This window comes from Eutrema salsugineum, unplaced genomic scaffold, assembly GCF_000478725.1.
Source record: "Eutrema salsugineum unplaced genomic scaffold, Eutsalg1_0 scaffold_14, whole genome shotgun sequence".
Classification (NCBI taxonomy): Eukaryota; Viridiplantae; Streptophyta; class Magnoliopsida; order Brassicales; family Brassicaceae; genus Eutrema; species Eutrema salsugineum.
In genome coordinates, this window is record NW_006256877.1 from 5,614,748 (window position 1) to 5,629,145 (window position 14,398).

Consider the following 14,398-nt stretch of genomic DNA (forward strand, 5'->3'; position numbering starts at 1 on the left):
TGGGGAGTATATTCGGGTATTTCGAACCAAAGACACTTGGATTCAGATAAGGACTCCACAAGCTCCATGGAAGGATCATCTTTGCATTTGGTTTCAGCATGCCACACCATAGTATGCTTTTTGTCACTTGGTTGGCAGCAAAGAATCGACTGGCGACAGGAGACAGGTTGGAAAAGTGGAATTTTAATGCAAAGATGGACTGTTCTTTTTGTTCAGAGCCTAAAGAAACGAGGGATCACCTTTTCTTTCAATGCTCCTAAACGAGCAGGATCGTGGAAGCTTCCTTAGCCTAGTGGTTAATGGGTCTTTAATGTTTCTACACCAAGAAATCTGGGTTTCGAGTCTCAGAAGGTGCGATTTATTATTAATTTGCAGATTAATGGAGACAAGATTACATAATAGTTCTCATAATTTGTAATAGAATAATAGATCAATGTTAAAAAAAAAAAAACGAGCAGGATCTGGGAAGGCTTGGTCAAAACAGTCTTGGGAAACAGATGGTCGACGAACTGGCGTCAAATATTGGACACTCTGCAAGCTCTGAGGCGTAATTGCTCGGAAACGCTTATCCTTCGATATGCTCTGCAAATGGCTGTACACACAATTTGGAGAGAGCGAAACAACAGGCGACATGGTGAAGAGCATCGGTCTTACCAGCAGTTGCTCAGGGAAATGGATGTCAACATGCGAAATCGACTAAGCACAGCGAGATTAAAGGGCTCTAGATATGATGATGGGTTACAGCGGTGGTTCGCCACCCGGGTGGCCTAAAAAATTTCTATTGATGTTCTTGCTTTTAATTTCTGAAGCTTTAAACCTTTAAAGTTTGTTGTAAGTATTACAGTTTTTTTTCTTGAATACAATTTAACATTTATTCCAAAAAAAAAAAAAAAAAAAAGAAATCGAGGTAACAATGAACATTTGATGCACCAGGACATTTGATTGGAGAAAAAAAGCAGATTCAGCAAGAAATATGATATCTTTATTTTAGTGTTTGTTGTTTTGGTCGTGTGCAGGAGGAGAGAAGAAGCACAGAGATTTCTTAAAGATGATTTCATCACATTTGATGTACAATAGGGCTTTGTGTATAGTAAAGTTTGGTGTAACCTACTTCCAAAATGCTACCAAATTTTCTATATGTATATTTAAAAATTCATTATATCGTGCAAAAGAATATACAAAACATCTTCAAAAAGGGAAAGAAGAAAGTAGCAAAAACCAATACTAATAAGTAATAACTAAGGTACAAATCTGGACTGGTCACGAGTCTCACGACTTCCCCAGCTACTATGAGACTGTGAGTGATCAAAGAAATCAGAACTATAATCTTGACTCCCAAAAGCCATCCTCTGAAACATCCTTATCTGAGCAGATTGTTGTCTCGAGTCAAACACTTGGCTCTGTCCTGGTCTCATCCCATTTGTTATGTCCGTAGCTTCTTCAAGCGTGTCCAAAGCTCTCACCACTTGGCTCATCTTTGGTCTTTTCGCAGCTGAGTGGCGTACGCATGCAGCCGCAGCTTCCACCATTCGAAACATCTCTCCAGGGATGAAACTGTTCCCTAGCCTCGGATCCACTAGCCCCTCGAATACTTCGTTTTCGATTGCTTGGCTCAACAATGGCCTTGCCTGAAAACACATTTTGTGTACCAGAAGGAGGTTAAATAACCACTCATGGCAATTCAAGAACCAGTTTTACTCTACTTACCCATTCAACAAGGCTTTCATCACCAAGTGGCTGAGACGTATCTACAGGTTTCCGTCCAGTAATAAGCTCCAAGAGGATTACTCCATAAGAATATACATCAGCTTTCTCAGACAGCTTTCCACTTGTTGCATATTCAGGAGCCATGTACCTTCAGAGAAAATGGACAGTCAAAAATCGATTTGTTCTTCTCTAAGTAGTTGATGTTTTTACATGAATATGCACATACACACACATACCCAAAGGTTCCCATTACACGTGTTGAGACGTGTGTGTTTAAATCCAGTTCTTGCGCTATTTTAGCTAGCCCGAAATCCGCAACCTAAGGGAAACAAAACTTTCTCAAGAGTTTAGTGTGGTGAATGAAAATCTTTTTACTGGATAGAGTAAAAGCTAATATGATGTTACCAAGGCTTCAAAGCTGTTATCTAGAAGTATGTTGGAAGATTTGATGTCACGGTGAATAATCCGAGGATGACCTAACAAAAAGAAAAGCAGAACATAAGAAAGAAACAAAATCAAGATTGACAATAAGTGTTTGTTGTTTACTTACAGTCTTCATGTAAGTAGGCGATTCCACGAGCTGCACCAGCAGCGACTTTAACTCGAGTAGCCCAAGTCATGACCGGTCTTCCTGGAGCTGCAAAAGACACAGGCTTTGAAGTTAATGTAGTTCTAAAAAAGATAAACTTTACGGTTTAAGAGAGGTGAGGCATGTACCATGGAGATGGTAATGGAGAGTGTTGTTGGGTACATAATCATATACAAGTAACCTATGCTGCTCCGAGATGCAATAACCGACTAGTGTAACCAAATGTCGGTGATGAACCCTAGAAATGATCTCAACTTCAGCTTTGAACTCTCTCTCTCCTTGGCTTCCACCAATCTTCAACTGTTTAACCGCCACTTCCCTTCCGTCTGCAAGAACGCCTTTGTACACACAACCAAACCCTCCTTCGCCGAGGAGATTCTTCTCGGAGAAACCGCTTGTGACTTGAGCTAAGTCATCGTATGAAAACCATGATCTTTGGTTGCTAACCATGCCTCCTGAATCAGATGACGCATACATGTAGTCGTTACCAGAATGGCTCCTCATTTTAGGAGCTGAAGAATGGGAGTTGAAGAGCACTACATCTGTCAATACGAGTAATCAGTTACTAAACAACTCGATAATAGGTTAAGAAAGAAACATCATGGATGTGTTGATTCATTATCAGAAGCTAACAACTTAATAAGTGTGTGATCAGATACAGATTGAATGATTGATCAAGACATTAAGAAAATTCAGCAGCGGAAACTCAGTGAGAGTTTCATGATTATTAAGTTCTGAAACTAACCATACTATTCACAGCATTGTATAGACTAAGACACGGAAACACTCTCTCAGAAGCTAACTACTCGAGAAGTTTATGATATTAAGCAAAATCAGCAACCAAAACTCAGTGAGAGAAAGTTTCTGAAACTATCAGAAGCTAATTACTTCAGAAGTGTATGACAAGATAGAGATTCATCAAGACATTAAGCAAGATAAGCAGCCGAAACGCAGTGAGAGTTTCATGCTTATTGAGTTCTGAAACTAAACATACTACTCACAAAATTCAACACACATTGTATAGACAAGACAGAGAATCGCTCTCTCGGAAGCTCACCACTCGAGAAGTTTGTGCTTTAAAGCAAAATAAGCAACCAAACCTCAGTGAGAGCGAGTTTCTGAAACTACCATACTACTCACAACGCTTAATAGGCATTATTCATATACAGAATCAGAGGTGTGTCCTTGAAGGTTATATTTACCTGAGCCTTGAGGAGAGGAATAAGCGGAAGGAGGCATAGTATATCCAACAAAGGTTCCAGGGTCTTTTCTCTTTCGTTTCCGAGTAAACCACACAGCCGAAACAAAAAGGCTAAGCAAAACCAATCCAACAATCACTCCAATAGCTGCCATACCTCCAGTGCCAACACCGCCATTGCTCGATGAACCAGACGAGATAGTGTTGTTTCCGTTGTCTGAAGCTGGTCCAGTTGGTTTAGCAGTTGGTTTCTCTTTAGGAACAACCGGGTAACGGAGTTGGAGGAGGAGCTAAAGTAGAAGGATCTGTCGGAAACGAAGCAGGAGGAGGAGGAGAGGTGGCTTCTACAGGAGGAGGAGGAGGAGATGTAGTTGCTGGAGTTGACGGAGATGGTTTAGGAGGAGATAGTGTATTCGTCGGAGGCGAAGGAGAAGGTTTAGGCGGAGTAGAGGGTGTTGCTGGTGCCGGAGGTGAAGGAGAAGACTGAGGAGGAGCAGGAGGAGAGACGATTTGCGGCGGAGACGGTGGTGTTGTCGCCGGAGGAGGGGAAGAAACCACCACAGGAGGTGGAGGAGGGGAAGAAGCGACGGTAGGAGGAGGTGAGGAGACGACCGGTGGTGACGGTGGTGGAGAAGAAGACGGCGGCGGAGATGAAGCAGCAACCGGTGGTGGTGGTGATGATGATGCTACCGGAGGCGGTGTTTGCGGCGGAGAAGGAGGTGGTGTGACCGGAGGTGGAGCCGACGGTGTGGTAGGCTGAGACGGTAACGGAGGAGGTGCGGTGGTTGAAGAATTTGACGACGGTGGCGTTAAAATCGGCAAAGGAGGAACCAAACTCATTCTTTGATCACAAAATCTAAACTTTCCTTTCAGAAACTTCTTAACGATGCAATTCCACGAAAATCAACCCAAAAATGAAGCTTTTGAACAAAAACTAATCCCACCATTAGCGCAAAATAGATTGCCAAATCCCAATTATGCGGCGTAAGATCTAATTGAAGTCAACCTGCTTAAAACTCAACCTAATTTCCAAAAATCTTCAATGATTCCACAGTCCAGAAGGAAAAATCGAAGCTTTACACCGCAAAGTAGCCAAGTTAAGCTAGAAGCCGATATTCAGAGTAGTCGAGCCCTAATTTTCCCTAGGAATTCGAGAACCCAGAAGGGAAAGACTCAAGCTTTAAACACAAAATTAAGCACAACAGCATCAAAATCAAATTCAGAGCAGACCCAGATGAAGAAACTGTGGAAGATTCGAAATTGGAGGAAGAATCGAGAAGCAGAAAGTAGAAAGTAGAAGCTTTTGAGAAAAAAATGGAAAAAAAAGAAAGCTTTAAGTGAGGGAGGAATGTGGGAAAGAGAGAAGGGGAATGTGGTGAAAGCGAAGAGCGCGATTCTTGCTGGACAAACGTGGAGACAACTCTGTCTCTGGTCCGTATTTTTTGACAGAGCGATGAGAGAGAAAAGTAGAAGAAAAGAGAAGAGGAGAGAGAGAGAGAGTAAAAGACATGTGCGTAAGAGGGTTTTTTAGTTCTTCTTTGATCTCATTATAACATTTTCGTCTTTTTCTTCATTGACTTGAGCTTCTCTTGTTATTTTTTTTTTACTTTCTTCCAAATCTCAATTAATCAAATTATTCCTACATCATTTCACACAAAGTCACAAATTAAACAGGTGTTCAATTATGTTGGTGAGAAAAAGAATATATTTGAAAAAATTAAAGAAAAGAACAGAAATTACTCAATTACAATTTTCACGAGGAATAAGTTTAAAATTATAAAGAATTAAAAAGTAGATGGGTAGAAAAGGAATAATAAAAGAGAGAGAAAAAAGTGTTCATGGTGAATTACGAAGAAAAAGGATGTACATGTGCACACTAATCATGGTGATATTTGAAACTTTGTGCGCATGTTTGCTCCCTAAATCTGCTCTTTTTATATTGGCCATATATTTACTCGAATTAATACCGACTATTTCAATTTCTTTTTATCAAACAGTTTAAAAGTTTGAGGATACTTGACTAATTATAATTTATTTTATGTTAATTGTATGGGTGGTGGTGCATGGTTATTCTTAATTGGTGGATTCGATATGTTCAGTTAAATTTCTTTAACAAATGAGGCCTTCAACTTACTAACTAGTAGTTATATGGAAGTATCCAAAAAAAAAAAAAATTAACCGTTTAGACCAAAAAGTTTGAAGCACTAGTATATATGTGATGCTCTAACTCTTAGATGCTTTGGATATACTTGATTAATTATATTTTACTTTATGTTAGACGAATTGGTGTAAGGTTTAGAATAGTGTGAGAGAGACTCTAATTTTAAAAGAAGATTCAAATGTTCTAATATGAGGCTTCAAGCACATGCTTAGTCCATAAATAAATAATGTAGTGATAATAATTTTATAATAATTGGAGTATTATAGTTTTATTATGACTTTGTTTTGTCAACACTCAACAGTTAATTGCTTTCTTCCTTTATTTCATATTAAGTGATGTGTAAGCTAAAATCTTGGCATCTTGCGAAGAGTTTTTGTAGAATCGTTAGAGCATCTCTAATGTATTTCTCCATTTTTATCCCTAAAATGGAGGAACTGCAAAATGTTGGTGGCGGCCAAGAATAAAGAGATCATTGACAAATTAAAGAAGGAGCTCAACAGTCGGTTTGAAATGAAAGATTTGGGAGCAGCTAAGAAGATCTTGGGAATGGAAATTATCTGAGATCGAGAGAATGGGTTCTTATGGCTGTCTCAAGAGGGCTATTTGAACAAGATTCTGGAAACTTACAACATGAAGGAAGAAAAACAAGTTGTTACTCCACTGGGAGCTCATCTCAAGATGTGTGCAGCAACCGAAGAGAAGTTGGCCAGGGATGAACACTATATGAAATCTGTTCCATATTCTAATGCAGTGGGAAGCATCATGTATGCTATGATCAGGACAAGACCAGATCTAGCTTATCCTGTGGGAATTGTCAGTCGATACATGAGTCAACCGGTTACAGATCACTGGCTTGGAGTTAAATGGGTTATGAGATACATCAAGGGAACCTTGAAAAGTTTTCTGGTGTACAAGAGAAGCAATGATTTCATGATAACTGGCTACTGTGATGCAGATTTCGGAGCTGATCCTGACAAAAGAAGATCCATTACAGGTTTGGTATTCACGCTGGGTGGTAACACAATTAGCTGGAAATAAGGATTACAAAGAGTTGTTGCTCTCTCAACTACAGAATCTGAATACATGGCGTTGACAGAAGCTGTAAAGGAGGCTCTGTGGCTAAAAGGGTTACTAAAGGAATTCAGATATGAACAGAATAGTGTTGAAGTGTTTTGTGACTCGCAAAGTGCAATAGCTCTCTCCAAGAACAATGTTCACAATGAGAGAACTAAGCACATAGATGTGTGGCACCACTACATTCGGGAAGTGATTGCCAATGGTGATGTGGAAGTATTGAAGATATCAACTGAAAGGAATCCGGCTGATATCTTTACTAAAGTCTTGCCTGTGAACAAGTTTCAGTCGGCTCTGAACTTGTTGCAGGTAAATTCTGAGTAATAAAACTCAGGAATCTGAGACTGGAATCCAGGTACTAGATGCAGGCTACTACTACTCTCTCAATAGGGCAAGATAATGACTTGATCATCAGGTGGAGATTTGTGAAGACAAAGGATATGATGAACAAGTCAGTAAACTTGTTTATTTGACTCAGCGGTAATAAAGAAACTTACCTGCAACGGTTATATTTCAAACTGCAGTAAGTTTGCTTTTGGGACCACTTTTCTTGGTGAATTGGCAACTGCTTAAAAAGGCAAGACACAAAGTTTGCCAAACCCCTTAAGGACTTATTGTCTGGTGTATACTAAAGCAGTAAGTCTCGTGCTATGGTCTGCAACACGAAGAAACCGAGACTCAGCTGATAACAACGTATTTTGACCACTTTCATGGATCGTTTTGAAATACTTTCTCTATGTTTTTAATTGCTTTTAAGTACTTTTATTACGTTTTTCTAGTATTTGTAGTTCCAAGACTCTTTTCAGGTAACTTTGGGAAAAGCTTAACAAAATGGATAGAAAACCAGATTTCAGCTCAGAGTCAAACCGTCAGAAATTCACCCCCGATTAAAGGCCTTCTCACCGTCTGATCCAGCTCAAATTTGGATATCTTAAAGGTGGAAGTATCAGATTTCCAGCACACTTTACAGCTTGGCAATCCAACGGTTCAATCAAAAGATACGCGAAGAGCAAGATGTCCCGTAAACCAACCGGCAAGCGTTTCCACCCGCGGCCAACAGACCAATCCCTGCGGTCACGCACATCCCGACCGCGGCCGGCCACCTATTTCCCGCGGTCACGCACATCCCGACTGCGGCCAGCTAATTCCGATTCCGAAGGCCTATTTCTGAAGCCCATATCATTTTCCCAGCCTTGATTCCGGAACCCTAGACCCTAGAGATGTCTTGAACACTATAAATACATGTTTTAGGAACCCTAATTCGTATGACCTCATATGCTCTTACTGTTTTAGAATACTTTTTAAGTTTTAGGTTTTAGGGAGAGAGAGATTTGTCTCTTGAACCCTTGTTCTTTCTTTTTCAATTTTGGTTTCTATTCTACTTTTTAATACTATGTTTTTGATTTCGTTCATCATGTCTGAGTAGTTTTATTATTGGGATTAAGGGATTTTCGATGGGGATTTATATGTTCGGTGAGGATTCCATGAGCTTTTGAGCCGAATCTTAGAACTTTTTCTTCTGAATTCGTTTTTACTGCATGAGAGTAGCGTCATGAACTACAATCTGATCCAGATGCTTGGTGACACGAAAGTGTTCATCCGGTGTCAGATCTAGTTTGGGAGAGCAAAACAAACATAGGAGTGGAAACCTACCTATGAGCGATTTGTGAATGCTGACGAGTCTTAAACATAATGCATCTCTTCTTTTCCAGGGCCAGAGTGGAAACCTACTGGTCAGGGTTGAGAGTGATAGTTGTCTATGATCACGACAGTGGCGAATTCATACGTCCGTGACTCCAGTTCGAAAAGTTTAAGCTAAGATCTTATCAAATTTACTCTCTAGCAATGTTTTGAATCGTCCATACCCCTAAGAAAACTTCCCTGAACCCCAGCGCCTCTTTTCTTATAGATTTACACCGATTTTCATTCAAGCTTTAGTCTAGTTTATTTACTCTTTCAATCGATTTTTATTTGAGCAATTAGGTTAGCTGTTTTTCCCGTTTTTACCCGTTTTCATTAAGTTTAGTTATTAGGTTATTTTAATTACCGTATTTTCTCTTTAGGATTTGTTTTTACATTTTAAACACACCACCAAAACCCTCACAAACCTGGTTCTAGACTTCCTTACTTTATATTTCTTTCAAAGGCTTTTGCAGGAAAGATCCTCCTTCCATGTGGATTCGATCCCTAAATACTACAATCGATCAGTTGTGCACTTGCGGCTATTGATTTCATTTAGGGTAAAACTTGACAACCCTCAACACGACACCGCATCATCAGCCTTGGCGTTTGGCGTTTGAGAAGGTTAGCGTTTTGCAGTTGAGTCAAGTGTGAAGCCCTAATTCGAAGCAGCTATAAAGCGAGTGTGGAAGAGAGAGAGAGAGTGGTAAGAAAGACTTGAGTGTTAGAAGAGAGTTTCATAGATTAGAGAAAACTTGTTTAGCATAAGCTTTGGTGTTGTTTTCTTGGTACAAGATTGATTCGAAGAGTTTCTAAGTGCTAGTGAAGGGCATTAGGCAGGGCTCTTGTTTAGTCTTGTTGTATAAAGCTACTCTCTTTATCTAGTGGATTCCGAGACAAGTTTTGGCGAGACGTAGCAGTTGTTTAATACCGTGAACTCGTTAAATCTTGGTGTGTGCTCCTGTCTTTTATATTCTTTCATATTTCTCTGCAAATATCTTGTTCAAGATCTCTTATTCCTTGTGAACACTCTGTTCTGTGTCTTCCTCATTTCGTTATTGTGTCTTACACCCATATCTTGGTTTGTTGTGTCTCAAGTCCAAGGAAAGTCGACATCTTTGGGCCTCTGAGTCCTAACAGTGGCCATAAAGTAATTACAGAAAATGTAAAGATTAGAATTCAAGTAATGAACTAGATATTACCCGAATCTTCCGCTTCGAATAAGTTACCTATCAATAGCCACGACCACCTCTTTTACCGATCGAGTTAGGAAACCCGAGCCAAAATTCCTGAAAGCATCTCAATAGACTTTACTATGATCTTGTGAAATGGAACATTTCAAAGATCTTAAATCTAGAGTTAAGAACTTTGTCTTCCATAACGTAACATCAAACATTCCCAAAGCTGGTTTCACTTTTTTTCTTTTGTGAGCAACCAAGATTATATTAATAGACATTCAAGCTCTAAAAAGGGAGGAATGATTACATTGTTTGTACGAATTCAGCCACCAATCTTGTAAACCATAAGGACATCTCCAACCCTACCTCATTTCTTTCTCCAAATGTCATTTTGAAGGAAATTCTTCTCCAATCCTACTCTATTTTCACCTCCAAAATGGAGGAATGCCATTTTTTTCTCCAAATATAGAATAACCCTATTTTTAACTCCAATTTGCAGGTGAACTTTTTTATTTACAAAATAGTCATTTACTTTTCATTAATTCTTAAAACTATATTTTTATTTATAATTTAATATTTAATATTATATATTTAATTTATAATAAAAGAGAGACAAATTTAAAATTTAAGAATAGAAAATGAAAAATATAAGCAGATTAGCTGGAACTAGAAATAACATAAAATTAAAAATACATAAGAATACATTAAATTAAAATGTACTTTGTTTTATTATTTTAAATGGTGTGTAATATTATTTTTATATTATAATAGTTGAATCTTGCAGAGATTTCACATAAGCACAGTTATCATACTCACTTCTTATGAAGCCAATCTCACTCATGTACTGATCAAATTTCACATTCCACTGCTTTGGTGCTTGTTTAAGACCATACAGAGACTTGTTGAGAAGGCATACCTCACCGCTTTTGAACATAGACTCATAACCTTCTGGTGGAGTCATAAAGATCTTCTCCTTGAGCTCACCATGGAGGAATGCGGTCTTGACATCAAGTTTCTCTAGTTCTAGATCCTCCTGAACAACCATTGAAAACAGGACCCTTAGGGCATCTCCATCGGCGCCTCTTAAGAGGTTCATGAGTTGTTTTTTTTATTTAATTTAAATGAAAAACTAATAAAGTCGGACGAGTCGGGTCGTCCCGAAGAATTTTTGGAACCGATTTTGGGCGAGTTCGTCCGTGACGTGGCAACAAAGGATTGGTTATTTTTTTTAGCCTTCTCTCTTTTCTCTCTTCACGCGAGACCTCGAGAAAACATTTCTCGTCCTTCTTCGTTTTCTCATCATTTTTGATTTCTCCAAATTTTATTAATAAAATATTCAAGACAAACCCCATATGGGGTTCACCAATGAGGTTGCCCTTATGGAGACATGCTTTACAACCGGAGCAAATATTTCATGATAGTCCATGCCTTCTCTCTGAGCATAACCCTCACTACAAGAAAAACATCATTTTACAACGGCCGAAATGGTCGTTATTTCGTCGTAATAGGGCTATTACGACGGACTACCGACGATTTCAAAATCGTCGTAAAGTCATCGTTGTAATAGACAAATCGTCGTAAAATCGTTGTATAATATACGACGGTTTCGTTTCGTCGTAACATCGAGGGAAACAAAATCGTCGTAAATGCGTCGTACAGTTTACGACGATTTTACATCGAATTGCGTCGACTTTGTCTTCGCCTGGACCGTCGTTGAGTGGTCGTTAATGGTCGACGTAAGATTGTCGTGAAATGTACGACGCATAAATCGTCGTAAATCAATCGTAAAGTATTTAATCATTTCGTCGTAAAATCGTCGTAAAGCACGGACGTATAATCGTCGTATTTGTCGTCGTACATTTTAGTCGTAAATTCGTCGTAATATTTACGACGAATGTACGACGGTTTTAATAAAGCTATTACGACGATTATACGACGTTTAATATAATTGAAAATTAAAAATAAAATTAATTCGAATAAAAATTTAAATTAAAAAAAATAATTTACAATTTAAAATTTATTAAAATTTGAAATTAAAATTAATTGTAATTTACATAAAAACCCTACAGATCTAAATCTAAATCTAAATCATCGATCCCATCGATCCCGTCACCGGCCTCCTCCCCATCGTCCTGGACGTGTTCCTTGCCGGGTCTTCGGTTTGATGCTTCCGCCGGCGCCTGATCTCCGGCTTTAGGAAGCTCAACCCCGAGAGATCGGAACATCTCCTCATCCGTCTGCACCGGCGGTTGCGTCCTAGTGGATGACCCGGCGGCAGACGATCCGACAACCCCATCAGCCCGCAGCTTGTCCAACTGCGCCATGAGTACCGGGTTGTCGGCTCCCATGATCTCGAAGAGACCGTAGAGCTGGTCGATCCTCGTCTCGTACCGGGTCCGCATCTGGCGATCTCCTTGTGGATAACCGGATCCGGGACCCGGACGTGACCAGTCGCCGTAGCTCTCGGGGTATCACGGATGAACCCCATCCCTAATATCCGCCCCTTTTTCTTTGAGGCAACCTACAAATATTTTAAAAACATTATGGTTAGAAATTTAATTTAAAACTAAAGTTACATTAATTAAATATAGTAATTAAATTTACCTCTTCGAAGATCTGATCCATCTCCGCCACCGTCAGCACCGGGGTCGATTGGACCGAGCTACCTCCGGGAGACGTTTGACGCGCCTGCTGAGTCAGCTGCGTCTGTCGCTCCTCGATCGCCGCACAGGCGGCGTTGTAGACCTCCTCCGCCCGAGGATCCGTGAATTCGCCGTTACGCTTCTTATGCGTCTTGGCGAAAACCTTTTTCATCGGAGGAAGTTCTCCTCTGTTATCTTCGACCTACAAAATCAAAATGAAAAAATTAATTAGTATCGAGAAATAAGAGTTAATTATTTGAAAACAAAAAAATTAGTAATTTAAATTTACTTACCATCATAAGCCGTCTTCCGGCAAAAGGAATCTAGCCGGAAGTGTGCGGGACGTTCTTCCGATTTCCCGCATCGTCAGTAGCGTTCCTGAAAAATATTTTCATTAGAATCTATTATAAGAAAAAAAATAATGTTACTATTATTGAAATTAACTACTTACCTAGATCCGGAACACTTGGCGGCCGTAGTCTGGTTGTGCGGATCCAACCAGTACTGGACAAGGCCCCGCCAGTTGGTATTGGCCATAGGCGCCGGCTTGACCTTGTCGCCGTCAACCTCTCACTTCCGTTTCCAGTCGGAAACGGTGTTGTTGAGGCGGAATTTGACCTTCTCCTTGAAGGCCGTCTCCACACGTCCGTGTGCGGATGTTTCCCAATGCCAGTTTTGCTAGGAAAAAAAAGAAGTTAGTAATTATTGTAAAAAGTTAAAATTACAATTAAACGAAATGGTAAATTACTTACCGCCAAACACTTGAACCATGTGTCAAGTGTGGCCTGATCCAGCTTCTTCCAGCTGGTATGGAGTTGTACGAAAAACTCCTTGATGATATCTGCAACGTTACGACCGACTGCATTGTCGGTCGTAAACCTAGTCAAATGGAAAGAGAAAAAGTAAATTAATATCAAATATATAATAATAAATATTAATTAATTTAAAAATATTGTAGGAAAAAAATTACGTGCCAAAAGGTGCCAGGGGCTCGATCTGGGTCGAGTTTGTTCATGATCTCACGACTGGGTTGCGCCAGAAGATCCTGTACCGTAAACTGGGCATACGGTACAGGCGGGATCGGATCAGCCTCAGGATCGGCCTGTGCGGGAGCCGCTGGTTTGGCTGGTGGTGGTGGAGGCGGTGCCGGCTGCGGAACAACGATTGGTTGGGAAACTGTCCGTTGTGTTCCCAAGGACTCCGGGATGGCTGATCCGGTCACCGAGGTAGACGGGACCGTACTGTCAGAATCGACGAGCTGTCGGTAGTGAAATCTCTTAGCCCGAGGAGCCATATCGACAGAACCTACAAAATTTTAAAAAATTAGTTACTAATTTTTCAAATATTTATTTAAATTTACCAAAATCCGGGCCTAACTAAATTCCGAAACCTAAATCTAAATTCCGAACCTAAATCTAAATTCCGAACCTAAATCTAAAATAATATGTAATGAAATTAATTTAACAAAAATACTTACAAATTAATTGGCTGGAGAGTAGGGAGAGAAGGGAGAGGTAGATTTCTAGAGAGATAGAGAGATTTCTAGAGAGAGAGGGAAAAGAGGAATGAGCGACGAAGGAGGAAATCTCGCGTCCCTTATATAGATTTTGTAATAACCTTTGCATTGTTCTTTATACAATATCCCATTTATAAGATTTAGGGTTTACTCACTTTTTTAAAAAACATCGTAAAACCGTCGTAACTTTACGATTATATTACGACGGTTTTACGATGTTTTTTAAAAAAGTGAGTAAACCCTAAATCTTATAAATGGGATATTGTATAAAGAACAATGCAAAGGTTATTGTATCCTAACATATAACAAAAGGTTTACAACTTTGCATGTATGATGGATTTATGACATGAGATAGTAAAAATTGAAATTCCGTACTCTAATATATAACCTTTCACTTAACATTTACGAAAACATGCATGAACTTGTAAATATGTATGTTTTTTTTTCAAATTTTTGATTTTGATCAGATTGATAGCATTTCATATAAAATAAGATAACCAATCAAAAACATTTGTGAAATACCTTACAACCAATAAGATATAAAAGATTCAAATTCTTGGATTTCAACATTACGACGATTTTACGACGAAATAGTGTACTCGTCGTAAAATCGTCGTAACTTTACGACGATATTACGATGGTTCGTCGTAAAG

The 14,398-nt window shown here is 39.4% G+C and overlaps 1 protein-coding gene across 1 annotated transcript; it reads right to left on the minus strand.

The window, feature by feature from the left end:
• Window positions 1–1,125: 1,125 nt before the first annotated feature.
• Window positions 1,126–4,966, minus strand: LOC18022662 (proline-rich receptor-like protein kinase PERK8). Its single transcript, XM_024158847.1, is given in 8 exon segments — window positions 1,126–1,628; window positions 1,708–1,855; window positions 1,944–2,026; window positions 2,113–2,183; window positions 2,258–2,344; window positions 2,425–2,838; window positions 3,499–3,763; window positions 3,765–4,966. Coding segments are annotated over 8 exon segments (2,028 nt in total). The 5' UTR covers window positions 4,335–4,966; the 3' UTR covers window positions 1,126–1,238.
• Between the last annotated feature and the right edge of the window lie 9,432 nt (window positions 4,967–14,398).